Source organism: Balaenoptera musculus, chromosome 3 (assembly GCF_009873245.2).
Source record: "Balaenoptera musculus isolate JJ_BM4_2016_0621 chromosome 3, mBalMus1.pri.v3, whole genome shotgun sequence".
NCBI lineage: Eukaryota > Metazoa > Chordata > Mammalia > Artiodactyla > Balaenopteridae > Balaenoptera > Balaenoptera musculus.
This window is the reverse complement of record NC_045787.1, coordinates 80,446,270-80,473,178: the sequence shown is the minus strand read 5'-3', so window position 1 is coordinate 80,473,178 and position 26,909 is coordinate 80,446,270. Positions and strand designations below refer to the sequence as shown.

The window sequence follows — 26,909 nt, the reverse complement described above, 5'->3', positions numbered from 1 at the left end:
TATTTTAAATCATATTTATTGTTTGGCATACAACTCAGACATTTTTAATATTCAAAAAACCCAAATGCAAAGTAATTAATTTGGCTTCTTTTCCCCACAAAAATGGGAAATACATCTTGGTAAAGAAATTTTTAAATTATTTTTACACACCAGTTGTTTGTTGGGATTTATAGTTCCAGGAAAAAAAAAAACAAAAAACCTTAACCAGCCAAAAAAAAAAAAAATTAACTGATTAGTATGTAAACAGTTTACAATAATAAGGTAAGCAAGAAAGAAAAACTGATCAGAAAATACCGTGCTTTAAAGTAATTTTCAGATTTCTATTATGGTACAATTTATTCCCAACAACTCTGAGCCCATTAAGAGCACTTCTACACAGAGAAATACATAACAAAATGATACAGTATTTATTGCAACAAGAAATTAATTAAAGGTTATCATAATATATGTAACTTAAATACCCCCCCATTGATAAAGTGGCTTTTTATTCCTTAAACATAGAAATTCTGCTCTTCATTGTAGAAAGATGAAGTCCTCTCATCAAAAGGCACATTTTTATCTGCAAGGAAAAAAGAAATGCTATAAATGCCCATCCTGGAACAAATTTAAACACATTTAAAAATATTCCCAAAGATTTGAAATGACAGAAGATAATGAAAGTATTTAAGGAAATGATAATGAATGGCACCAATAAAACACATGATTACTTTGTCTACATTAATTATATCAGATACTATTCTTCAAATTATAATTCTAACTTTTTCAAAGGAATTTTATATATAATTATTGTGGGTAATTAAAGGCTATTTCATAGTCATACTAAAGTTATATCCTTATATAATATTCATAAACAACTTTAGTTGACTTAAGTATGCAATGTAGTTAATTATGTATAGTTTCTATAAACACAATTGTTAACTGATCCTATGTCTAAACCTTCAGAAATGAGGATTAATTGAAGCTGCAGGCCTGGAAGTATATTCAATGAAACGAATAAAAAATACTTTTAATATTTATAATACAGTTACAAAATTTATCCATACAGAAGATAAAGTTTTCTCTAAACTATCTAATGGCCAAATTTGCCCATTTTCTTACCTTATTGACTAGTTTATGGTAATATGAGGTTATATTTTCATCACATATTTTTATAGACTTTAATTCTAATTATACATCAGGCGTTACTGCTACTTAATCCAATCCATAGATTCCAAGAAACTTCTGCTAATAAGAGCCATTACAACCAAAAGCACTTAGTCCAACCAAAGCCAAAGGTGTGCAGATTTTACTAACTTAATAAATCGTCCTTTATAATCATCATTAACATATAGAACTTCACTGGAGATACCTATGAGAATGAATAATACTCTCTTCCAACTTATTGTTTTGTCTGAATCTTTAGTAAGCAATCTATAATAGATCTCTAGATGATTAGATTATTACAAGCTAATGAGATTCTAATAAATTTTAATTTGAGGGTAAATTTAAGCTTTTCAAAAATATATACTGAAGGTCATTAAAAAACCTGCTACTCATGAACAATAATTCCTCGGAATTCATGCCTACATTTAGTGACCCCCAACTCCAAACCCAACATTTCTCTTTTGCCAGTTGCCAAATTTAACCTTCAGAAAATACTCTGAATAGCCAGAGTGACATATTATAAGCTGTCTGCTCAATATTTATTATCTCCTTTTCGTTTGCTAATAAAAATACTGATTTTTTTGTGAGCAAAGTAGGGTGGCAGTCTGTTGGGGGGAAGGGGACCGTTCTGAGAAATTTTGATTTCCTGATAAAGAGACAGATGTGGCTTGGGTTCTTGCCTCTCACTATTTTGTTTTCTGGAATACAGATGTGATGGCTAAAATGGAAGCAGCCATATAACCACAATAAAACAAACATCAGAAAAGATTTGGGAAAACTGCATAGATGTAGAGATCCTGTAATCCAACTGCCATTGAATGGATGCCAGGAGACAACTCCTGCAGACTTCTTATGATAGGAGAAAGACTTTTGAGTCTCTGTAATTCTAGGTTCTCTACTACTTGTAGCAAGAAATAGATAATCTAACAGAAGCAGAAAGTAGAATGGTGGTTACCAGGGACTGAGGGGAAAGGGAAATGGGGAATTGCTACTCAAAGGGTATGAAGTTTCAATTATGCAAGATGAATAAGTTCTAGAGACCTGTTAAGTAACATTGCACCTAAGGTTAACAATAGCGTATTACGTAACTAAAAATTTGAGAGGGTAGATCTCATGTTAAATATTTTTACCACATGTTTTTCTATGAGGTAAAGCAAGTCTGTAGTATTAATACATTTTATGGAAACCTCAGTTTGAGTATTTTTCAAGCTTCAAGAATGTTCTGCCTCTACACATTATGCAATGATACAATAAAAAAAGACATTTTCAAGGACAAACTAAGAGCTAACTGGGAAAATCTTAAACTATCAAAATGGCTATTAAACCAAATCAAGTTTGAAAGGAAAAACTGTCCTAGTGTAGTCAAGAGTATTGTTATTCTTTGTTCATTTAAATACATTTGCAAGTATTAGATTACTGGAGTTTTTTTTCTCCCTGGTCCTTTTAAAGAAGAGATAATGTCTTTGGATTTTAAAGAATGAACACTATCCGAGAATGCTGGGAAAGGTTAATGCCTTAATAATTGTGTTTAGGACTTTTTCTGTCCATAAACTTGAGGTCCTTGTCCCTGTACTGTCCTGCAACCCCATTCACATAAATCAACCTTACAGGTGGCTATGCTCTGCATCCCACACCCAGCTATCCCACTATATACCTCAGAGAGTCTGCAATCCAGACTGTCACGGCAGAATATAAATCCTGAACCAAAGCAGTAAGTAAACATTTTATTAAATAGATCAACTGCTATATGAACAGAAACTTGTGATTCAACTGTTCTGTAAGTCTCCATTTGACAGAATTAGTTTAGACAAGATCAGTCAAACACTTTTGCTCTAGGTCTGTACTGTCCAACACAATAGCAATCTGGCAATTTAAATTAAAATTTCAATTAGTTAAAACCCAATAAAATTAAACATTCAGTTCCTCAGTCACACTAGTCAAATTTCAAATGTTGAAGAGCCGCATATGGCTAGCGGCTATCAAATTAGATAGGGCAACTCTAGACCATGTGCTGAGATGAGAAAACAGCATTACCAAACTGAATTTAATGTCACATATCATTTGTTGAAATAATATACAAATTATTCATGTTCTTAACCAATAACGACACTGTGATGATGAATGGAGCAAGGCAAATTTTCTTCTAAGGCTCAATGTCCACAAAAAAGTAAAATATACAAAACACCCCAAAACCCTACATGAAGGTTCTCTTTTATTACCTGTTTAAATAATGACAAAGACAGCATAGTTCCCTTTAAATGGGTAAACTACAGACTATCCTACTAGTAACACACACTGGACATCCTTAAATACCAATTTCTATCTAAAATAAGCATTAGTACTTTGACATATTCCTATACATATTCTATTTACTTTGAATAACCTTAGTGTTTATTCTGATAAAATGTTATGCTCCACATTGAAAGCAGTGATTTAGAAATTAGAACTATTTTCAAATTGATAACTGTTTGAATAAGATCTTCTTAATGAGAGTTTCTGGTTAACACACTTATATCAAATCTGCTTCCTGACTATGATATGCTGATGTTAATAACCAGAAAATACTTTGTGGCCAAGTAACATTGAGCACAAATGTAATGAACACATACAATACAATATTAAATTTAATGAAGCAGAATGGAAGTAGCTAAAAAGCAAATATAGAGTTTTTTAAATTACATACTTGGCAGGAATCACTAGAATAGCCTTGAAAGTGATAGCAGTACTAGCTTTTAGAAGCTGCTACCAAGATTGTGAAAATGTCCTTTAGTGTACATCAATATAAAATAATAACAGTAACTTTACTGTTCAGCAGAAATCAAACAGAATAACAAGGTATTTTTTCCACTTGTTTTGTGTTGTAAAGCACTGTTTTAAACTGCATTTTTGAGACTGCTTATGAGTATTTATTTCCAACATTTTTTTAAGAAAAATGAAGGTAATTTTTAGTTAATATACAGCTGTCTCTGATTACTCATCGGTTTTTCTACCTGAGAGAGCTAAAACGTCCTACACAATTGTTAAAGAATTGATATTTGGTTTTCAGTTTTATAATTCCTTTGCACAAAATGTTTCAGTAACCAAAGAAATTACCTCTAATATACAAAATTAGGATATCAATAGCAAATTCAAGAGAAGTCATATTAACTAAACTGCTTGAGCTATTTTTTTCCACATACCTACAAATTTTCCCAATTTGACTGTATTAACCTCAATGCTTAAATCTAGTGGTAAGGATGGTTAACTCCTCAATATCCATTCAACCCCAGATAATAATTCTGAACTAATCATGGTACTTCCATTTTTCTTGCAAGGGTTTAGTTCAGGAATGATCACATAACCAATGATATGAAAATCAAAAACAAGAACAAAACTCTGTTAAACAGAGTTTCTGGGGAAACTATTCTCATTCCTAAAAAGGAGACACAAGATAGCTGGTCCCTAACTTCCACTGAAAATTACTATTCTGGGCATGATTATAGGAACTGCTGGCACCATCCTATTATTGGCCTCAAAATGAAGCCCGCACGTGAAGATGGTCAGAGTCAAGGGGATCACGAAGAACAGAAGCCAGAGCCCTGATGTACTGTGCCTGGAGTTGGCCCTACCTGTTATATCTTATTACATGAAATAATAAACTTCCTTCAGGAAATTTAGGTTAAACCATATACTAGCAGTTTCATATGGTCCAATCTAATGCAAAGAAAAAGTTAAAAATAAGTACTCCAAATTCTAGCCACCAACAATTACTATTAAAATTTTTATGTACTAAAAGTCACATTAAAAACACCCCTCTCAGAAAGAGCTGACTACAAAAGGATAGTTTTATACTGTGATTAAATTGTAAGCAAGGAAATTAATTTACCTCTCTGGAAATGACTTGCTTCCCGTTATTTTGTGGATAGAATTTGGAAAATGAAGATGAACTAATTTTAGAAAGCACTTAAACAATGAAAGAACCATCAGTAAGACATGGTCCAACAAGAATCACCAGCAGTTATACTGTAGACTAATATGATTCTGCACTGCAGTTGGCAAGGCAGGCAAATAATAATATTTATATTCCTAATTTTGGGGGTCCCTATTTGAAAAATGAACAATAGCGAGTGCTTGTATAGAAGACAGAATGAACAGACTTTAGAATTATTCTTTTTATGGGTATAAATCAAATAAATATTTGAAAAATGAAATGAGATTGCAGCAGGAAGAGAAGCCTAGATTACTTAAACTCTCTGAGCCTCAGTTTTCCTATCTTTAAAGTGAGAGCAATAGAAACTACCCTGCAAGATGGTCTTGATGATTTCATTGTTAAGGAGCCTAGCACAGTGTCTGGTACATCCTGCACTAAGGCAGGTATTTACTATTAAGTGATTATTATAATTACACCTATTATAGTTCTGCTACCCCACTGTGTCCAGGTTTCCCCCTGGCTCAGTGATAGGACCCCTGCCTGATTTTATCCCTCTAAAGACATTCTCTCTACCACTGTCATACATTCCCTTGCTTTTTTCTACCATTTATATGACTGCTCTGGGAAGCCCTTGCTGAAAATCCTCTTTCAGGGCCTACAAAGACCTTGTGATACACTCTCCATATAAGTATTGATTTTTCCCTTTTATTGAGAGCAACTAATAGCATTAACTATGATTATCAGCTGTTATTAAAGTGAGTTACAATAGGATCTATACAGACAGTCCCCAACTTATGATGGTTTGACTTAACAATTTTTTTTTTGACTTTATCATGGTGTGAAAATAATATGCATTCAGTTGAAACCATACTTCTAATTTTGAATTATGATCTTTTCTCTTTTGTGATGCAGGGCAGTGGCAGGGAACCATGGTTCCCAATCAGCCATGCGATCACGAGGGTAAACAAATGATACACTTAAAACCATTTTGTACTCATACCATCAATCTGTTTTTCAATTTCAGTGCAGTACTCAATAAATTACATGAGATATTCAACACTTTATTATAAAATAGGCTTTGTGTTAGATGATTTTGCCCAAGTATAGGGTGATATAAGTGCTCTGAGCACATTTAAGGTAGGCCAGGCTAAGCTATGATGTTCAGTTAAGTTTGGTATATTAAATGCATTTCCGACTTACGATATCATCAGTTTACACTGGCTTTATCAGGACATATCCCCCTGGTAAGTCGAGGAAGATCTGTGCATCTTTCCCACAAGATAAATTTGAAATGTTGAATAAATTGATGGCATAATGTATGTTTAATATCTAATACCAACACTGGAAGATCAGAGAAAGTCCTGCCCATTGAATCTACTTCAAATGAAGTAATAGAGTTTGGACTGTATATCTCAACAGAAAATAATCTCTAAGTTACAGAAGGTAATAGGAATACAAACACACCTCTATCCACACTTCTCTGAAACTTCTGTCCATTACTAGAAAAGAAATGAGTCCACCTTCCTCAAAGTGAGAGACAGAAAAAGAGGTCCATGTGTGCATAGACCTTGAAAAAAAAGCACAGTAGAGATCTAAAATCAGTGTAGGTGTTACTTAATGCTGTTTGAAGAAGAAAATAAAAGGGGAATAGAAAAACTGGTCTTTGCTTCTTGGCACCCTGAAATATCCATCTTATTGCTCATTTTAAAAGGTGCAAAAGTAGGTCGGGCTTAGAGAAGAGCATTACCTCTGGTTTTAGTGAGGTCAAAAAACTATAATAGGGAATCCTAAGTCTAGCTCAGACTTCTTTGTTCTGTATTTCTGGCTATGTATGTATATCTATTGTTAACTACATGAGGCTGGGCATTTTGTCCATTTTTGTTCACCACTGTATCCCCAGAGCTTAGTAGAGTGCCTGGGGATACATGGCAGACAGTCTATCATTGCTCTTAGTGAAAAAATGAATCCATCCAATTTGCTATGTCCTCTGGGATATCATAGGCACCTCCAATATTCACGGTTAAAACTGACCTCACACACTTTGATAATAATCCCACTCCTATAAAGTTACCCTGAGCATACACCTCCAACAATACAAAAATATGTATGTGCAGGTTTATTCACTGCAGTATAATTTGTAATTGCAAAATCATTGAAAACTACCTAAACATCAGAGCATAGGCAATTAATTCAATAAATCATGATACATACACAACATGGAGTACTATGTAGCTGTGAAAAATAAAATCTCTATGAATTTATGTAGCATGACTTACAGGAGATACTATAAAGCGCAACCAAAAAATATAAAAGAATATACACTATATGCTACCTCTTGTGTAAGAAAGAAGAGAAACAGAAGAAATAACATATTCCAACCAACTTTTATCAAAAGAACCACAGGAGGACAAACCAGAAAATAATGAAGCCAATTATCTACAATGGGTGAGATGGGAAGAATGGAGTGGAAGGGATATGAGGGAGTGCTACTTCTCTGAGTGTACCAGAGAGTGAGTGGGTGTATATTCTTAAAATTTTTTGGTATAGTTTTTACTTTTGGAAGCATGTTAGTGTTTTTCATATTAAAAAAAAAACAATAAAAATGGGAAGGACAGAATAAATCTAAAACAGAAGTAAGCAAATGACTTAAATTATATTTCAAATGACTATTACAACCACATAGAAGAGGGGAGAAGAAAAAGAACTAAGCCAAATTACTTACTGTATCTGACTACCCTCAGTCCTGGGCAGGATGAGGCTCTGAGGAGAAAACTGCAAACAAATCCTAAACTCTTCTTGGTAGGTTTGTTTATTGTAGTGTTCTAGGCAAAGCAATTCTGAAACTATATTAGTTTTATTATAAGATTGAGCAAAGAAGTAAACGTGTTGATGTTACTGGGAGCCAGGATGTTCCCGGGAGACATTCTTAACACAATGAACAAGAAAAATGCCACTATGGAAAAGGAAGAAGGCAAGAAAGAACCCAGTGGGGATAGACTGGAATGGCAGAATGGGAGGTGTGAAGTAATAATATCTAAAGTATGCACATATATGCAAATATGCATGTATAAGTGTGCACAAGTGTGTGTGTGTGCGTGTGTGTGCGCTTATGTATACATTTCATAAGCTTGTCTGCTGACAGGGCCAAGAAGCAAGGACGCCCAGTAACAAAGAGCTCACCTAGTACCCAAAGGAACTAGGCCTCCTTGGAGAAATGGTTGATTTCATGGCTGTAGCAGGGTAGGTACAAAATGAGCCTGGAACACCTTGTTAGGCCAAAATGTAAGGAAGTGCTTAAAAAAAAAAGGGAGCAAGTCACAAGGGCACAGAAGCCAGCTTGAAGAGGCTCCCACTGGCAAGTACATCAGTGAATTATAAACCTTTGAAAAAAGAGAAAATCATGATTCCATAATGTCAATAAGTAGACAGATAGGTAAGTAGATAGATAGATAGACAGATAGTTAGATAGGCACACAGATAGGTAGAAAAAGAAGAAATGAGGGTAAGCTCTTGCTTACAGTACAGTGTCCATGTTGAATGGTAAATATGGAGGAAATGTTGTGGTTGGAAAATCATTATTTTGCAACTATCATAGTGAAGATTAGATCAGGCAAGAATCACGACAAATGGGTACTAAACCTAGGGGGAAATTTTGATGATAAGCAAAATATTTTCATGATTTTAAAATGTCTCTTTATTAGTTGCAAAGGGGAAAAAAACAGTGCATACTAGAGAAATTAGACAAAACCTTGAAGAGGTACATCACAAATACCACTGCTACTGAAGAACAAATGGACACTGTGTGTCTCCAGATACAATATCCTGAGAAGGATGTAGAAAGATCTATGTAGTATTTCCACCAAGAATGCATACTCTGAATCTAATTATGAGGAAATACCAGAACATCACTTAAATATAAAATGAGAGGGATGCATTCTTCTGTATCTATATTATGAGAGTGAAAGAGAGAACACAAGAGAACAAATAAAGTAAAATGTTAAGGAAAGGTGATTCTAGATAAAAAGTTTAGGATACTCTTTGTACTATTTTTATTCCTATAACTTTTCTGTAGATTTGAAATTATTCCCAGACAAAAAGGTTTTTCTTTTTAAGTAATGTATGAACATATGCTCTTTGAAGAAAAAAAATCAAATAACACAGAAGTATATCGAAGGAAAAGTAAAAATGAAAATGAACTGTCAACCCCCCAATCTCACCTCTTCCCCACTAGAAGCTAAGCTTCACAAAGTCAGGATTTAAAAAATTTTTCTTTTCTATTCTGTTGCTTTAATGTGTTCCAAGCACCTAGACTAGTGCCAGGCATTAAATAGTTGCTGTATAAACTAGCTGCTACATCATTCATTTATTGGATGAATGAATGAATGAATAGGTAAGTACACTTAACAATGTACTGTTCTCCTTATTTAATCTAGACATATGTACGTTAAAGTTTATTCTAAGTTTTTTAAGTAAATGGTATCATAATACTAAAAAATTCAAGCTGATTTCACTATCAATTATCATTGATAATTATCATTATCATTACTCCCAAAACTTGCTTCTCCATTATTACCATTTCTCTTTCACCCCCCCAAACACAATACCTAAATCTTGTTAATACCTTTCAAAGCCTCTTGAATAATTCACTCCTCTCTACTTCTCTTGCTATCACCTAGCACAGGCCACCCCATGTACGTGTACCATCTAACGGGTCTTCTTCCTGGTCACCTTACTCCTTATCTTACTCTTCTCCAATTTATGCACAGTAATCTTCAAACTATAGCTTTGATTGTTTTCCCTGTCTTAAAATTTTCCAAGTGGCTCTTTGTAACCTGTAGAATAATTTCTAACTGATTAACATGGATCACAGCCTGCCTTCTGATTCTTTGTTCTGCCTTACCCTCTTCCTTTTGCATTCAAAGCTCAAAAATCATTCATCCACCCATTCATTTATTTCACACATATTAATATACCATATATTTAACTTCTTTGAGTTTCTTGAATACACTATACTATACTCTTTTGCTTCTGGTACTTTGTGACTGCAGTTCTGTCTCCAACTCCTGCCCCTGTATCCACCTTTCATTTAGCTAATTTTTACTCATGTCTCAAGTCTCAGTTTACATGTCACTTCCAAGAGGCTTTTCTGGACCATTTGTTTTTGGTTAAACGTTCTGTGCCCCCACTATATGTTCTCACACCACCCTATTCTTATTCTTTCTCTGTTTATGTAACTCTGATTAATGTCTAGCTCTCTAATGGAATGCAAGATTCATGAGAAGCAGGGCATAAGAGAGGGATAAATATGGGAGAAAGGTCTGTGATGAAGCAAGATACAGAATAAAAGATGGCTACAGGTAACTATATCTCATGGAAACTGTCCCCTTCTTTATGCCCCTCCTACCTTCCCTAGTTCTGTCCCTCTTCATCACTCCTAGGCCACTTTCCCCACTACTACAACACAGATCTCGTTATCTGATTACATATACCCCAGTCAAGCAGCATCAATAGTTCTCCAATGATAGCAGGGCAATACCAAACTCCTTAAAAGACTACAGAACTCTTCCAATTTTCCTAAAAAAAAAAAAAAAAAAAAAAAAAAAAAGACCTTGCCCATCCCCATGACTTGTCACAGCTGATCCCCAGGTATAACACCTTGCACGTATAAATACATGTGCACACACAACAGGCTGCATTCCAGACATTTTCTGCTGCTTGCATTCTGAACAACTATCATTTTTCACAACTACTAAGCTCTGGGTGGTTGCTGCTGACTGTCAAGCACACTTAAAATAGACAAACTGGGCTTCAAATTCAGTTCCTCTTTGGAAACAACCCCGACTTCCTAAGTCAACAGCTTCCCTTTTTGTGTTCCCTTTCTGTGTGTGTACAGAAGAGGTACCTCGTATGCGTTTAGCTTTTTAAAATACTACAAATACCACACTTTTTAAATACTATAAAAACTTTGCTGAAAATTAAAGGAAAATAATTATATAAAAAGTGAGACTTCACCCCCCATCCTCCTCAATGAGCACCTTCTGTAGGGTGAGCCCAAGATGAGAGAAATGGTGAGGTGTTCCCTCAGTCAGTCTCAGTTCCCAGCTCTATTTCACAATTATTCTTACTGTCCTTCTAGGGTGTAAAGATAAGTATCTATTACACACAGTGGCTCCTAAACGCATGCGAGCAACTTCATCTGGTTCACACCTAAAGAAGCAGTCAACAACTGGCAATATTAGACTTAATGGGCATTGTACAATACTTTATAGGCAATTTAAGGCCTTTCAGGGGGTATATTTGAATGTTCTAAATAAACTTTAGAATATTCTAAATAAAAACATTTTTATATATTCTATTCATGTTTATTTTCACTAAGAGACTGAATCCCTAATGAACAAATACAATTGTTTTGTTCATGTTTATATATCAGGTCTCTAATACTATTTTATGGCATTTCATGAATGTATTTTTATTAAATGAATGAATTACCAGCAACTAAAAGCTCATATGTATTTGATTTAATAGCCCAATTTTTGTTGAGTCTTTTTTTTAACCCCCAGATTCCTGTACTCTTTCTATACGTACCTGATTCTGGACTCCAGTTTTCCTTCATCCAACTAATTCCTCCTCTATTCCAACATGTCTTTCCCTATTGAGTGGAACCTTTATTGCCTCCTTTCCTCATTCCATTTGCATTGAAACTAGTCTATATCCATATAACTTTGTTTATCCAAACCTTTTAGGAAAGGTCTTAACACTCAGTGAGAATAGATCTGAGAATAGACATTATAGCCACACTGTCAGACCACTGACCATTAGTCTCACAATTCTGCTGAAAACACTGTTTACAAATAGAATAACCCAGACTAAAACCAAAATATTTTCAGAATGCAAAAAGAAAATCAAGTTACTAATCTCCCTCCCTCCCTCTCTCTCTCACACACACACACACAATTATTATTATGCAGCAGTTAAAAGGACCAAGCTCTTCAAGGATCTCTACAATAATGATTTCTTTGGGGGATGATATTCTATTGTTTACATCTCTTTTAGCAAAGCAATGCGAATGTGAGCTATTGGTTGGGTAGCACAAAGAACTTCATTAAACAGAACTGAAAATAATCATTTAGGATACAAACTGTTAAATGAAATTCTACTTTATTTTTTCAGTTTACTTGTCAAAGTACCTCCTGACTCATGGAATTAAACTGCTCAACACTTACCTTCGAGGATGATTGGCATCAAACAATGTGTTATCATCATCCTCATCATCTTGTTCTAAAGGTGTCAATTCCATGTTTTCTATGTTAGTGTCCAACACTCCGTATCTCCTAGTCTTTCGGTTTCTTCTTCTCATCCTATTAAATAGAACATATTAATGAATAAAAATTATTTGAATATGGTATAGATGATCTTTATACTTACTTGTAAACTAAAAGTAAATTATCCCAGTTTCTGACATTGGAGGCATTCAATATCAGAATGGTTACATTTCAGAAACGAAACCAATTTACCACCTCGGATTATTAATTAAACAAAAGCTACTCCCGTATGTTTGTGTGCCATCCATTTCCTCTGTCTGACATACTTTCTTCTCTTTCTGTCAACTTATAATGTTGACAGATAATCCCTCAAGTCTTAGTTCTGGTACAATATTTTTACTGAAGGATTATGTTCCAGCCTTTTTCCCATCTCCTCCATGCCTTCTTGCCACTGTGCAGCGTTAGGTACTTTCTGCCCCACTATGAAACTGTATGTATATAGGCACTCAAATTCTAGACTAGGTAGTGTAGACTCCTGGCTGCATATCAGAATCACCTAGGGTATTTTAAAAAGCTCCTTTCTCGGGCCGTATCGCCATACAATTAATTTATAATTTCCAGGTATAGGAACTAGGCATCAATAGCTTATTAATGTTCTACAAGTGTCTCCAATGTACTGAAAGCCACTATCCTAGATCAATGGTTCTTGAAGTGTGGTTCTCTGGATCAGGAGAATGACAGTCATCTAGGGGCTTATTAGAAATGCAAATCCTCATGCCCACCTGGACCTAGTGAGTAAGAAACTTTGAATTTGGGGCCCAGAAACCAGTGTTTGAACAACCACTCCTTGTGGGTTTGATGCAAACTAAAGTTTGAGAACTACTGCTCTAGAGGAGAGAAAATATTTTAATATTTAACTATTATCTGTATATATATGAAGGCGTCTCATGATTTAGAACCCTACTGTCTCCTTCTCTCTCAAATAACTTGTTCTTTTCCTTCAAATTATTTATCTCAGCTTGCATTTATGTGTGCTATGTATGTATTTATTTGAGGGTTTATTTGCCTGTCTCTCCCAGTAAGTTGCATGAGGGGAGAAGCCATGCCTATCATGTTCGCCACTGTATTGCTACTTTGTAGCACAGTGTCTGATTAAGATTCTCCTTAAATATTTGTTGAGGGTCTGAGTGACATCATATTCTAGTTCAGTGATCCAAATTTGACCCTGAAATCAATGCCTAAATCACCTCCAAGGTAACAACCTCAACTCTACACACAGAAAAATGTTTCACACAAGTATCTATGGGAGTTTAAAAACAAAACAGAAGATAGCAAGTAATAACAAATAAGTTTACTTAAATTCTGATTCACTTTGTATGACGTAATAAGTGTGATAAGAAATACTACAACTATAGCACCAAGTATAGAGCAATACGAGCCTCTGTAAAAATGATAGTGGGGACCCCTAGGAGACAAACTGTCCCATGTGTATATATATTTCAGTCTTACTAAGAAATATTTGAGTCTTACTAAGCATCAGGCATTGTGCTAGCTTCTGGGTATAAAGTACCTGGCTGATCAAAATTTACAAAATATTACTATCTTTAGGCAAAAACCGAGATAATTTCCACTAATCACTGCCTAAAAATCTATTCTATATGCCCACCCAAAGATGGTAGAAAAGGAAACCGAGGTTTAAGTATAGTATTTAAAGCTACAAATATAACCAGTGAAAGAGTTAATACTAATAACTGGCAAAAATGAGGTAGAACTGGTGATGGTATGAAGTATAAGCCTATCTTTATATAGTGAAAAATTACATGTGTTTAGGTTGTTAAATTTACAAGTATATATATGTGTGCATGTTTCTATGTATTGAATATGTGTGTATGCTCATAAACATACACATACACACATACCTTATGTAGACCAGAAATCTAAACTTTTTTCTGTAAAGGATCAGACAGTAAATATTTTAGGCACTGTACATCACATATGGTCTCTGTCACACATTCATCTTAACTTCTTCAGTTATTATTTTGATTTTTTACAACGCTTTAAAAATGTAAGACACATTCTTGGCTCGTAGGCCTTAGAAAAACAGGTCAGCAGACTGGATGTGGCTTATGGGTCAGTTTGCCAATCTCTGATTTAGACTGATGAAAGTAATTCACAGAAGAACTAAGAACAGAAATGATGGAAGTACTGACACTGGAAGTAGGAACAGAAAGGTACAGGGGAATTATAGTTCACTATTGGTCTTTTTGAACCACATGATTTAATAACATTTGCACGCACTGCTTTGATTTTAAAAAGTGAATACATAAGAATGAGTGAAGCCACCTGGCAGCTTAAGTTAAGAATATTCAGAGTCATAATTTCTTCTCTTCCCTTTTGCCAGTCTGTTGCTCAGTTTTCTAAACCATATGGCTTTCCAAACATTCTGGCATTTTTCAGTCATGTGAAATTATTTTTGGAAATAAACTAGATTCCTTCAGGTCACATATTACATATCAAATAGTCAATATGTTAATAACCAGGTCATTGTCAGTCACCGGATACCTTGCCAAGTCTTTAAAAAGGAAATGATATGAACATAGAGTTTAAGGACTTTTGACATTTATCTCAGCTGACACTCTTCTCCACTTCCAAGGTCATCATCATACCTTGAATGATTTTCCAATCTTTCAATGAGTGGCTAATCTAATCTGCCCAATAACACTGTTTTCTCTTTCTGTTTAAACATTTGATTGCATTGGTGTGAGCACTTTATTATTTATTTCAGCTTCTACTGTCTTTTAACGTGTATATAAATACCACCTTCTGAATCCAAACTCTTTAATAAGAACTTACTTCATATGCAAAGACTGTGCACCCTCAGGCACCAAACAAATAGGGGAATGCAGTTCAGTTAAAATGAATTTAGTATTTTAGTAAACGTCACTAATTCATACAAGAATAAGTCAAATAAAAAACTATATATTGTTAAACAGAATTTAAACTTGAAATGCAACTTCCCTAAGAATGTCTTTCCTAAGTCCAAGGATATAGGCGGTGATGGCTACATGGTCATGACAGCTTTATGGCCATAAAAACATCAAACATAATAAAACACATCCATATGCAGTGATTTTTCTCAGGGAAAGCCAGAAACACTTATAAAGCTTTAAAATTATTGGGCTGATTCAATGAACCGCCTACTTAAAATACTAATAAACATTAAGTGAAAAATACAATACACATAAAAATACACTGAAACTTTAAGTAAAAAGGCTACTTCCATTTTTTAATATGCAGTGTACATTATTTTTAAACAAAGGAGAGAAGGATTTAAAATTCATGCAATTTTAACAGCTATGGCTCTTTTCCTACAAATTAATGTTTTCATTAAGCTCATGATGCCCAATTTGTCCCTGTATGTTAATAACTACATACATATAATCATAGATATGCACAGTTTTCTACCAGACATAGTAAACACATAACTGCAACCTGAAAAAAAATTTTGTTGGCTCTTCAGTTAAAAAAATTGGGACTTTATCTATACATGTGTAGAGAGGAAAATATGGAAGCCTAAGAAGGCAAAAGAAAATAGCAATATGGTTTATTATTATATTGATTTATATTCATTCATCACATGGCAATCACAGGTAAATGATCTTGATCAGATACCTTCCAGGTATTCACGTTATTATTCAAATAGCTGTCTAAAATAGATGCAGATTCCTCTATGTTCCATTATACTCAGGTCGGTAAGAATTATTTCTGTTTAAATAACATGTAAAAGCTACAGTAGAAAAATAAAACTAAACTACTAAAGTAAGGTTGATAAAATTTTATGTAAAAATGTATGATGCCACATAAAATAAACACAACAGAATAAAACTCCCTTTCATTTTACTACTCTGTGAAAGGGAGAAAACCAATCAATGTAACCTGCTGTAACTCGCTGTACCGATCTGATTTTCTTGTTTTAACTGAATGCCTGTAGGGTATTATTAAGTAAGGAATTATATAAGTAATATTATTTCTTAATTTCTTCTATTACGCATTCAAAACTGACTGAGGAATATAGTATTTAGTGTATATTTTACAGACATACACTCTCCTATATGATTAGGCATCATGATAAAGCAGAGTAAATCTTAATAAAGGTACGACTAATGATACAGAATTTGTTTGCCTTGACTTTTTTTGGCAAGAAAAGTGAATTACTGATCAAGAATGGTTTTGGAACTCATTTTTTTTGCACTGAGACATAACTAAATAAAAATTGGTGAGCCACAATTTTAGTTGTCTATGATTTTCATGAAGAAATTCAACCCAATATATAACACACAGTAAAAATTATTTTATCTGAAATCTCTCTCATCTTCATCTCCCATTCACCAAACCTAATCCATCACTGAAATGTCACGTTTTTCAAGAAGCAGACACCAATAAGAGACGAGTATGTTATGAGTTGAATTGTGTCCCCTGAAAATTCATATGTTGAAAGCCTAATCCTTAGTTGCTCAGAATGTGATGTTGTTTGAAAATAGGGTCTTCACAGAGTCAGTCAAGTTAAAATGAAGTCATTAGAATGAGTCCTACTCCAACATGACCAGTGTCCTTATAAAAAGATGAAATTTGGAGACAGATATGGATACAGAGAGAACACCAAGTGAACATGAAGATGACCCATCTAAAAGCCAAGGAGAGGGACCTGGAACAGAACCTTCTCTGTATTAGTCTGCTCAGTTTGTCATAACAAAATACCATGGTCTTGATGGCTTAAACAACAGAAATTTATTTATCACCATTCTTACGGCTGGGAAGTCCAAGATAAAGGTACCTGCAAGATAGATTTCATTCTGAGGCGTCTTCCCTTGGCTTGTAGGCAGCTGTCATTTCACTGTGTGCTCACATGATCTCTTCTTTGGGTGTAAAGGAAGAGAAAGAGAGCAATCTGGAGTCTTTTCCTTTTCTTACAAGGGATCAGCCCTATTAGATGAGGGCACCTCCCCTATGACCTCATTTAACCTTTTTCGCCTCCTCACAGGCTTTATCTTCAAGTACAGTCACATATGAATTTTGCTGGGGGGGGGAACGTAAACATTCAGTTCAGAACACTCCCTCATAACTCTCAGAAGAAACCGACACTGCCAATACCTTGATTTCGAATGTCTAGCCTCCAGAACTGTGACGTGATAAAATTTTAAGTTCACCTAGTTTGTGGTACTTTGTTATAGCAGCCCTGGCAAACTAATACAGTATGCAGAAGATTTATCAGGGGAAAGGCTTCTGAAGGATAAAGAGGGAGGGAGCTGGAGATGAGGAAGAAATCCTACAGAGGGTGATACAGGTCTGACACCTGTAAGAGTAGAAAGGAAGGCTGACAGGATAGGAACAGCAGTACCAGTGCAATGCAATTCTGAGAAAGTTTTGACCAGACCAATGGTATGTCCTTAAGCAAAGGTTGCCTATTAGAGAAGGGAGTCCTCTGTCAGTCACGATGACCAGATTTGGCTACATTCAATCATTGGCTGGAAGCAGGTCTAGGAATCATGGCACTGGCATGGATGCTGTGACAGATCCAAAGCTGTGGAAGCTAGAGGCTATCCCCACAGCAGGGTCTCTTAAAGGGAGGTTTGATCAGTGTGCCTCCATGGCTGCCACAATCACAAAGTCCAATTGACTGAACTTCCTGAGAATCACTGAAGTTCACTTACAGTGCTTACCACTGCTACTATCTATTGCCTTAATTATTAAAATAGCTTTATAACTGTCTACCTCTGTCTACTCTGGTCACTCACCAATCTCCCCTCTAAAATTACCACTGGTTTCCTACTGCTTGGCAGTAAATGATTCTGTAATAAGGCCTATAAAGTTCAACACAGGATGGCTCATATTTTTCTCTCTGGCCTTACCTTGCTCTTGACTCTACATTCTACTTCACTTTCTATACTCCATTGACAAAGCCTTCCCTCATTCCCTCATAATAGCTATGCTTTCTCTGACATTGGCCACCACAATATTGCTGTGGTACTGCCTATTCATTTTACAAGGAAGGCTTCCCTAATCTACCCAGCTAGGTCACAAGCACCTATTACTGGCTTCCATACCACCCATGCACATATCCTTTGAAGAACTTATCAAAGATGTACTTGCACACTTATTTTTGTAACTTTTTATCTTCCCTATTAGACCATTAATTTCATGGGAACAGGAAATAGATCTGTTCTTATCACTGCCTACAGCACACAAGGACTGGCATAAAGCACATGCCTAATAAATATCTGTTAAATTATTTAACTGAAATATTCAGATTCACAATAGATCTTGCATTTTCTCTGTATAACAAAGACACCTACAATTTTATATGCAAATCACCACCTCTGGTATAAGAGAAGCCTGAAAGAACACCATCTCCAGAACCATACCACAGCAAAACCTAAGGGATCTAGCCAATTTTTAAATTGTAATTTGGATAATAGCCCTCTGGCTCAGGACACACACACACACACACAGTGCTAGAATAATTAAGCATATTAAACATGCATTCACTCCAGGACCTCTAAGATACTCATTTGGGATGTTTTAGGTAGATTAGCCTATCTGTTTTAGCCCAGGTGATTCTCATATGCCATCTCAATTAGAACCACCAATATTCAACTTGTGTCCTGTGCTGTGGAGTTTCATTTTTATCTTTTGGGTATGTAAATTTACCATATTGTAACATGTAGTTATTCTTCATTTACACACTAAATAATTGAAGTTTATCCTTTCAAAAGCCAAACTATTGTTTTTCTTTTAAAATCTCAGCATTCTACATGGAGCCATATCCAACACTAGAGCTATCCATGCCTTAATATATAGGATAAAATGAGCTAATTCTACTCTTTTTGATCTCTCAAGGATCATTGTAATTATACCACTTTAATGTAAAGCAATGGTGCTGTCATGAGTTATTGACCTCAAGTTGACAGACTACTGAGCTTTTGAATCTTTTTGGCTTCTTTTCATAATTATTCTTGGGTCCTCTCTATTGGCTTATAAGTTACCAGGCTCTGTCACTATCACAAGCTTGACCAAGTGTAGCACTAAATAGAAGATTCCCCAGCAAGGTATCCTGCCACTCTTCATTTCCCGTAACATGTTCACTGCTAATACCTAAAAGTTAAAAAAGAAAAGATCAAATGCATGTTTATCTATGTTTAGGTTATTGCAATGTTGCTTTCTCTGATAGACCCCTTTTCTAAACAAGCTCCTTGTAATTCAGCATGTACGATCAGTTCTTGTGTTTAGATTTGTCTCCCACTTGATGGTATTCTGGTGGATACCCCCAGGTGAAGTAAACCTTAAGTAAATGTCATATAGCTTAGCTATGAAGTATCCTACATGAAGGTGCACAGCACATAGCTCCCTTGTCATCTTTCCTCTTTGTCTTTATAAAGATTTCCTAGTGTTCTCTTTTAGGCCTAGAATTTGGGATGTGAAGACTGATAATTCTCCTGACCTCCACCTCTAACAGTTCAGCATGGGTTTATTCCCCAACCGACTTTAAAGTCTTATTTACAAACCAGCGCCTCTAAGATTCATCCCGCCTCACCTTTGACTGGCTCTATGACCAACACTCTAGCAGATTTCTCTTACAACCTCCTTTTTTCCCCTTGCTCCCACCCCATCTCTAGCCTTGTCAGACCTAACCTCTTGCTGATTACAGTTTAAGAGGTCAGATACCACAGACTGTGGTATGGGGCAAATACATTTTTTACAGAAAATACTGTAAAACCCCCCAAATATATTACAATAGCAATTCTAGATACAGAAAAATTTCACTAAGAATATTACTATTTACCGAGTGTGCACATATGTCAGGCATTGAGCTAAGCAGCTTGCAAGCATTACCTGACGTAATCCTCACAACAATCCTAATGATTCAAAGTAATTCTAACCAACGTCCAAAATTAGCTACCAAACAGTCTTCTGATCCCTTACACAATGATCTTACGTTATACCAGTCTGGATATATTGTTTTAAGTGAATTGCATTTTCTGGTTCATCCTTTCATGGTAAAAAGTAATGACTTGGTAGCTACTTACAATAATAAGTACATTTATGATCTTCTGGTTAGGCCATCTCTTAGTTTTGATCACTGTAACAGTATCTGCTTTTTGTTTATCCTAAAGGAAACTCTCTTCTGCCTTAACAGTACCATGATTTTGGTTAGACCGCAATTGAGCCCAGCCCTAAGAGATACATAATGATCATAATAATTGGTGCAACCAATCATGAAAATATAATTTCCCTTTTGCCAGTCATTGTCTAGGGCTAAGTAGGTGAAGCAGTTCAGACAAATGAGATAGAAGGGGTGAACTCAAGTAGTGGGGTTTCTGGAAAAGATTTTTCTCCTTGATAAAAAAAGAACATAGGAAGAGAAGACCTCTCTTCAGGCCCCCTTCCCTCTTTCCTATTTGAGATACTATTGTGTGGGAACATAATGCTTAAAGCTGAGGTAGCCATCCCATGGTGAGACAAGGATAGAAAAAGCCAGATCCCTGATAATCTCACAAAGTCACTGCACTAAGCCTGAGCCTGCTCATATTCATGATATGAAACAACTACAAAACATGTCCTTATGTTAAAGTCACGTTTAATTGGATATTCTATTACTCACAGGTAAGAACCTCCTAACTCATAAGGGCATTGAGCATCCTAGCTTCTCTGAGTTAGGTTACCAGTGTTCCATCACCTACTTGTATGTTTCCTTATGATTCTCTTCATTTTAAGAATCTGGATTTAAAGGTGGCCCATATGATAACTTGTCCAGTTATTTCTTTACATAGTCCACATTCAGCACCATTCTATAAACACTTCCCAACCACTGTGTCATACACGCAAATGGTTTACTGATGTGCCAAAACAAAGATCTCCTTAGCCTTTTGGAATAGCTAACAGGGTCCAAGGTTGACAGAGATCAGGGCAAATAGTCTCAAGCATTTACCCTACATGAATATCAATTTCTAAGTGTGGCATGGCACGAAAAAGGTTGGGGAGCACTACCCTGGCCCAAATTCCCCCCAAAATTAATCTCATTACTTTTATCTCCCAGAGCTGCACATGATAAATATTGCTTAAATACAGAAAACCCTATTATCATATGTAGAAGAACAGACTAAAGAGATAGCTTTAGAAGCACGAAATCATCTGTGTGAAACTTTTGAAAATTGTAAATCACTATAGAATTTAAGGAATCTTTCATTCAATTACAAATAAATAAATAAAAAGAAGCACTCTCAGAAGCCTAGATTTTGTCCTTATTATAAGAGAAAACGGAAAAGATCCATGGAAGAGATCAGAAAAGAGTGATAAGAAAAAATAATCATTATCACTAGTAAAATTCATTGAGCAGTTATTATGTGCCAGGAACTGTGCTAAGTACTTTGTATAGGTCCTTGAAACAATCCTTTCTGGTAAATACTATCATTTTCTCTATTTTACAAAACCTGAGCTGAACTTTAGAGCTGCTATGTAACTTACCCAAGAGTACACAGCTCTTGGGATTAGAACTCAGAAAGTCTGATTTCCCATAAGACTATACTGAAAAGGGGTTAAAATAGTAAAAAGGAACAGAAGCCAATAGAGGAAAATTACTCAAGAATTAAATGATTGGTAACAAATGCAGTAGAGCTATTCAGAATAAAGACCCTTCTGGTAGAATAAAGAACATTTGGTAGCTTGGAGGTGATTAGTGACCTTACAGACTGCTGGTCAAATTGCATGACACTTCTTGAGCCACTCATAGGGACTGGCGTTTTAAACTGCTAGGCTAAAAAATATCTAGCAAGGTGGGTATGAATAGTTTATATTCCTCCTTGATTCCTAGAGCAAAGATGGATCAGGGAGGTGTAAATATGTTGTTTTGGTGACGGTATTCCTTTCCTTTTTGCACCCATATTCCTTTATTGGTAGTATCTCTACCACAGTAAACAGTCTGGTGAGATTATTATTAAGATTCCCACCACCTCTGCCAATAGATAGACTTAATTTATTTCTCCTTCCATGGAATTTGATTCCTAAGCTGAGGGTCAAAGAGACTGAAAACTACTGCATATCTATACAATGGTACGTTCCTGCAAAGAAACCTGTGTGGTATTTTGATGTCTTGTCTCCTAAGCTGACTTAGTTTCTGCCTGTTCCCAGAACCGATTCTCCAGTTTCTCTTTGACTTTCTGAGATCTCAGCATTCTTCCAGTAAATCCCCATTAGTTTAAGTTAGCCAGGCTTGTTCTATGTGTTTAACTAAAATAGTAACTGACAGAAGCAGTAATCTAATATTCCTTTAATATTAGAATGAAGCATGAAAGGAAAAGTGTACAGGAGAAAGATGGGGAATGTTATTTCTTTTGAAAAACGTAATAAAATAACTGTTTTCCCTACCCCAACATTTATTTTCTCAGTCTAATCAAACTTAGTTCATTTACTAAATGTCTGAGTGCAAACACTGTACTTAGCCTTGGATAAAAAATGGTAAGTAAATAGCCTTTGTCCTCATGTTTTTGAGTCTTCCCCAGACTCACACTGATCCCCGACAAGAACTAAGAACACTCATTAATTAGGCAACTACTTACTCAGGGCCTACCCTATTTTGTACATAATATTCAGCACTGGGGATATAATAGAGAATGAGACAGACAATGAGCCTCTTCTCAGAAAGACTATGCATTAGTCTTAGGAAGCCTACTCTGTTCCTTCTCTCTCTATATATTTCAGTTTCTACAGAGAGAATCTAATTGTTCTTTGGAATATTTCCAGACTCAAAGGGGAAGTTATCTCTAGTTACACATTCATTATAACTGAATTAGATTAAAGTAAAACAATATGGACATTTCATGGAGTTCAAGTACTTTACAAGTAAAATATTCTCAGTGTTTTCACATATGAGTTAATGAAATGATGATTTTGGCCCATTCTTCCCCCTTGGCACAAATAAATAATGCTGTGGTATTCTCACGACTATTTTGGAAGTTGGGGTCAAAATGGGCATTCACCAAAATGAATAGTTTTCATCCCATAATCTGGAAGCAAAAAGCATAAGTTCTGAACATTGCCCAGACATTGTTAGCATCAGTCAAGCTTTGGACATCAGGTGGCCAACTAAATTTAGGACTTGGACTAAATGAATGTACTAGATGCTGGTTAAAGAGTCCAGTTTTTCTTAGCCATAGGTTCAGAATTTGGCTGTTAACACACAATATTAGTGAGTCATCCAACAGAATCAGACTGAAAAGACTGTACCCTTCCAAGCTTTACAGAAATGAAGATAGAAAATCAATGGCGATAAACAATTATTTATAAGATTATACATAAGGTGGAAGCAAAATGAAAAAAGATCATCCCCAAAAAGTTATCATCAGACCCATTATTTATATGTGTATGAAACATAATACTTAGGATACTCTGGATATTTATAGGAAATATACAGACAGCATTAACTAACAATTATATAGTGGGAAAAGTAATTACTGCTTCAGTTTTCTTCTAATATTTCTTTATATCAAGAAGAAAGTCTCAGTTTGGTGGTAATATGTCTGTAACACCTCATTTTCTAACTTCCTCTTTAACAGAATGTGGGCCTGGATTTGCTGGGTTTTGTGAACCAACAGTATATAACTCAAATAATAGTTTCCACCAGTGGTTCTCAAATGTTTTGATCTTAAAATTCCTTTACGTTCTTAAAAATTATTCAGGACCCCAAAGAGCTTATAAATATGTGGATTTTATATATATATCAATTATGTGGATTATTAATATGCTAATTAAACCTAAGAAAGCTTTAAAATATCATTTGCTTTTTAAAATTAGAATAAATCCACTACATATTAACATAGTTTTTTGTGAAAAATATACTATCAAAAAGAAAACAGAAAAAGGTGAAAATTGGCATAGATTTAGATTTTTTAAAATCTCTTTAATGTCTGGCTTAAATGGATAGAACTAGATAGAAAATGAAAAGAGAGAAAATAGAAAACAGCTAGATTTCATATCTCCTTCTGCCTTCAATCATTTGCAATGTGTTGTTTGGTTGAAGGATATAAAGAAAATCCAGGTTCATGTAGATATGAGCTTGGAAAAGGGAGGTGCATTTTAATAGCGTTTTCAGATACTGGTGTTTATGCTATTTTGATAGTACACCAAAACTCAACAAGAGGTAGTTTCTTAAAAGCTAGTTGCAATGTGCAATTTGAAACTGTATCAATGAACTTCTTGTGCCCTATAAACTTAGAATGTATTATTTTGAAAATAGTTTTGATCTTGCAGATCCCCTGAAGAGGTCTCAGAGAACCCTCCCACCCTCCAGGGTTCTCTGGACCACATGTCTACCACTGGCTTACACTGTACTTCTTCAATCAGTTATTTAAGCCAAGGGATGTTGGTTTTCTGTTCACAAAATAATAAATAGATATGTTTATAAGGAAACTTTCAGTTTAAATAAATCCATTTAAAGAAATATATGAAATAGTGGAGGGTAGGCAGTTACAGGAAAAAATGTGAAATAGTTTAGAAAACAAACCAGTGCATTCCTATAAACCTACCCTCTACTGTATTTATACAGGAGGAAACTACACAGTGCTTCCTCAGCTGTTCTCTTGGCTGGCTCCTTCTAACAGTGAGGTCTTGGCTCTGCATGTCAGCTCTTCAGAGAGGTGGTCCCCAACTAACCCAGTTAAAGAGGCTTTATTATAGATTTTCCAAATCAGTCTTACTACATAGTTGAAATATTTTAATATCATGATTGATGCCATAAAATAACTTTACTTCAGTAACAATGGAATGTATCAAGTGGAAGTTACTTCAAACAGTAACAAATGTCACTAATTGAATTATATAATTCCTTTTCTACTTGATGAGGCATTAAGAGGAGTAGAAAAATAAGTGACAGTCTTCTACTTTTACTCATAACCTGGTACAACATAAAGACCTGGTCTACTTCATCAAAAGGTTGATCATAGATTAGGACACAGACATCATGTTAATGGGAAAAAAATTCAAACAAAGCAAACAATGGATTTTACAATCGTAGATGGTCATTAGACTCCATGGGACACAAATTAAACCACTTTACTCTTCTAGGTCAGTTTTATCATATGTAAAGTGAAAGATGTCATTTACATGTCCATATCTGTACCAAATCTGAAATTTAAGTAATTCTATAATCTAACATTCTGTAGTAAGAATAGGCTCAAAAAACTATTCATTTGTAAGTTTAAACTTTTGAATGACTTAGATTTATAGATGAATTCACTTTGCAAAGGTTTTTTGTGTGTAAGATATCAAATTTATCCATTTACTAATTCAAATTTTTGTAAATTTAAAATCAGGATAGGATAGTTAGGATATTAAACATATGTACCAATATTAAAACAGGATCATATTTATGACATTCCCCTCCCCCCCGCATAGGTATCAGTTTTCCATCTTATCATGCAACCGGTAACACTTTGCATTGAAACATTTAGTGCCATGCAAAATGAATGCTAGATGTTTCTAATAGAGACTATGACAAAGATTGAATCATACAAAATTGTCAGTATTCCCGGTTAAAAAAGGTGGAATGTAAGAAATTTCATGTGGTACAACCGAATTACTAAGGTGGTGGGTTAAAAGTCAACACTAAGAAACTACTGCTAAAAGATCTTTTCTTCTCTTACATTTTATAAAATAAAGTATCCAGATAATAAGGTCATTCTGCATTATTATTAATTTACTCAAAGATTGATTTAGAGGTTCGGTACTAATTTATAATTTATAAATGAAAGGGAGCAACTACTTGGTGGTTTAAATACTCCCAAAGGTACCACAGGCTTTTAAGACATTCATCCTCACAGTCTCTCACTCAGGCAGGCACCCATGATACTGGGGGTGGGAAGAGGGCAACGCCAGGTCAAAAGATAGCCCATTTCAGGCCTGCGAGGGAGGCTCATCGAGGCTTCGCCTCACCTGACCGTCCTGACGACGAAGTACACCAGCACCGCGCCACTCACCACCATCAACACGGTCAGGGCTCGTTGGGTCATGGGCTTGTCGTCGGGGTTGGGGCTCACAGCGAGGACGCCACCCACTGGGCCTTCTTCCCCTGCCTTCCCGCCTGGGTCTTCTGCTGCAAGCCCCGCCCCGGGAGTGCTGCTATTGACGCCCTCGGCGCCCCGTGGTCCCTCGGCTTCGGCCGGAGCGCGGCCCGGGGACTGGGCAGCTGTGGGGCCGGGCGGCAGAGGTGGCAGGGTTCGCGGCCCACGGTCCGGAGGCCTGGGATCCGGCACGGCCTCGGCCGCCTGCAGCAGTACCTCCAAGGGCCCTCTCAACTCAGGCAGCAGTAGCAACAGCAGGAGGGCGGAGGCGAGCAGGTGGCTGAGGCAGCAGCTACAGTGCGTCACCTTCATTTTCCCCGGACCGCCCTCTCACCACGTGGGAGCTGCCGGGCCCGCCGCCCTGGCTCCAGGTGGGACCATGGGCGCAGTGAAGAACGAAGGGTGACCAAATCCCGGGCTAAGACCCGGCCACAGTAGGTGGCAGAAGCGTCAGCGGCTACTGCTGCCGGGAGAACCGGAAGT

At 35.9% G+C, this 26,909-nt stretch overlaps 1 protein-coding gene across 2 annotated transcripts; it reads right to left on the bottom strand.

The window, feature by feature from the left end:
- FAM174A (family with sequence similarity 174 member A) lies at positions 1-26,909 on the bottom strand. 2 transcript variants are annotated; one of them, XM_036845307.1, is made up of 3 exons: positions 26,299-26,906; positions 12,277-12,411; positions 1-559 (listed from the first exon to the last, which is right to left on the bottom strand). In XM_036845307.1, exons 1-3 carry the CDS (start codon positions 26,736-26,738, stop codon positions 556-558), a joined length of 579 nt encoding a protein of 192 aa, XP_036701202.1. In that variant the 5' UTR covers positions 26,739-26,906; the 3' UTR covers positions 1-555. The 2 variants fall into 2 exon arrangements, with proteins under 2 accessions (XP_036701202.1, XP_036701203.1); XM_036845308.1 differs by lacking the exon at positions 1-559 and having other exon boundaries at positions 12,273-12,411; positions 26,299-26,909.

What these genes read in the sequence shown, in the direction of transcription:
- FAM174A (XM_036845308.1), bottom strand. Translation starts at nt 26,738, where the DNA reads ATGAAGGTGACGCACTGTAGCTGCTGCCTCAGCCACCTGCTCGCCTCC. An exon ending in TTCGTCGTCAGGACGGTCAG is followed by an intron (nt 12,412 to 26,298) that starts GTGAGGCGAAGC and finishes TCTATTTAATAG; the next exon opens with GATGAGAAGAAGAAACCGAA.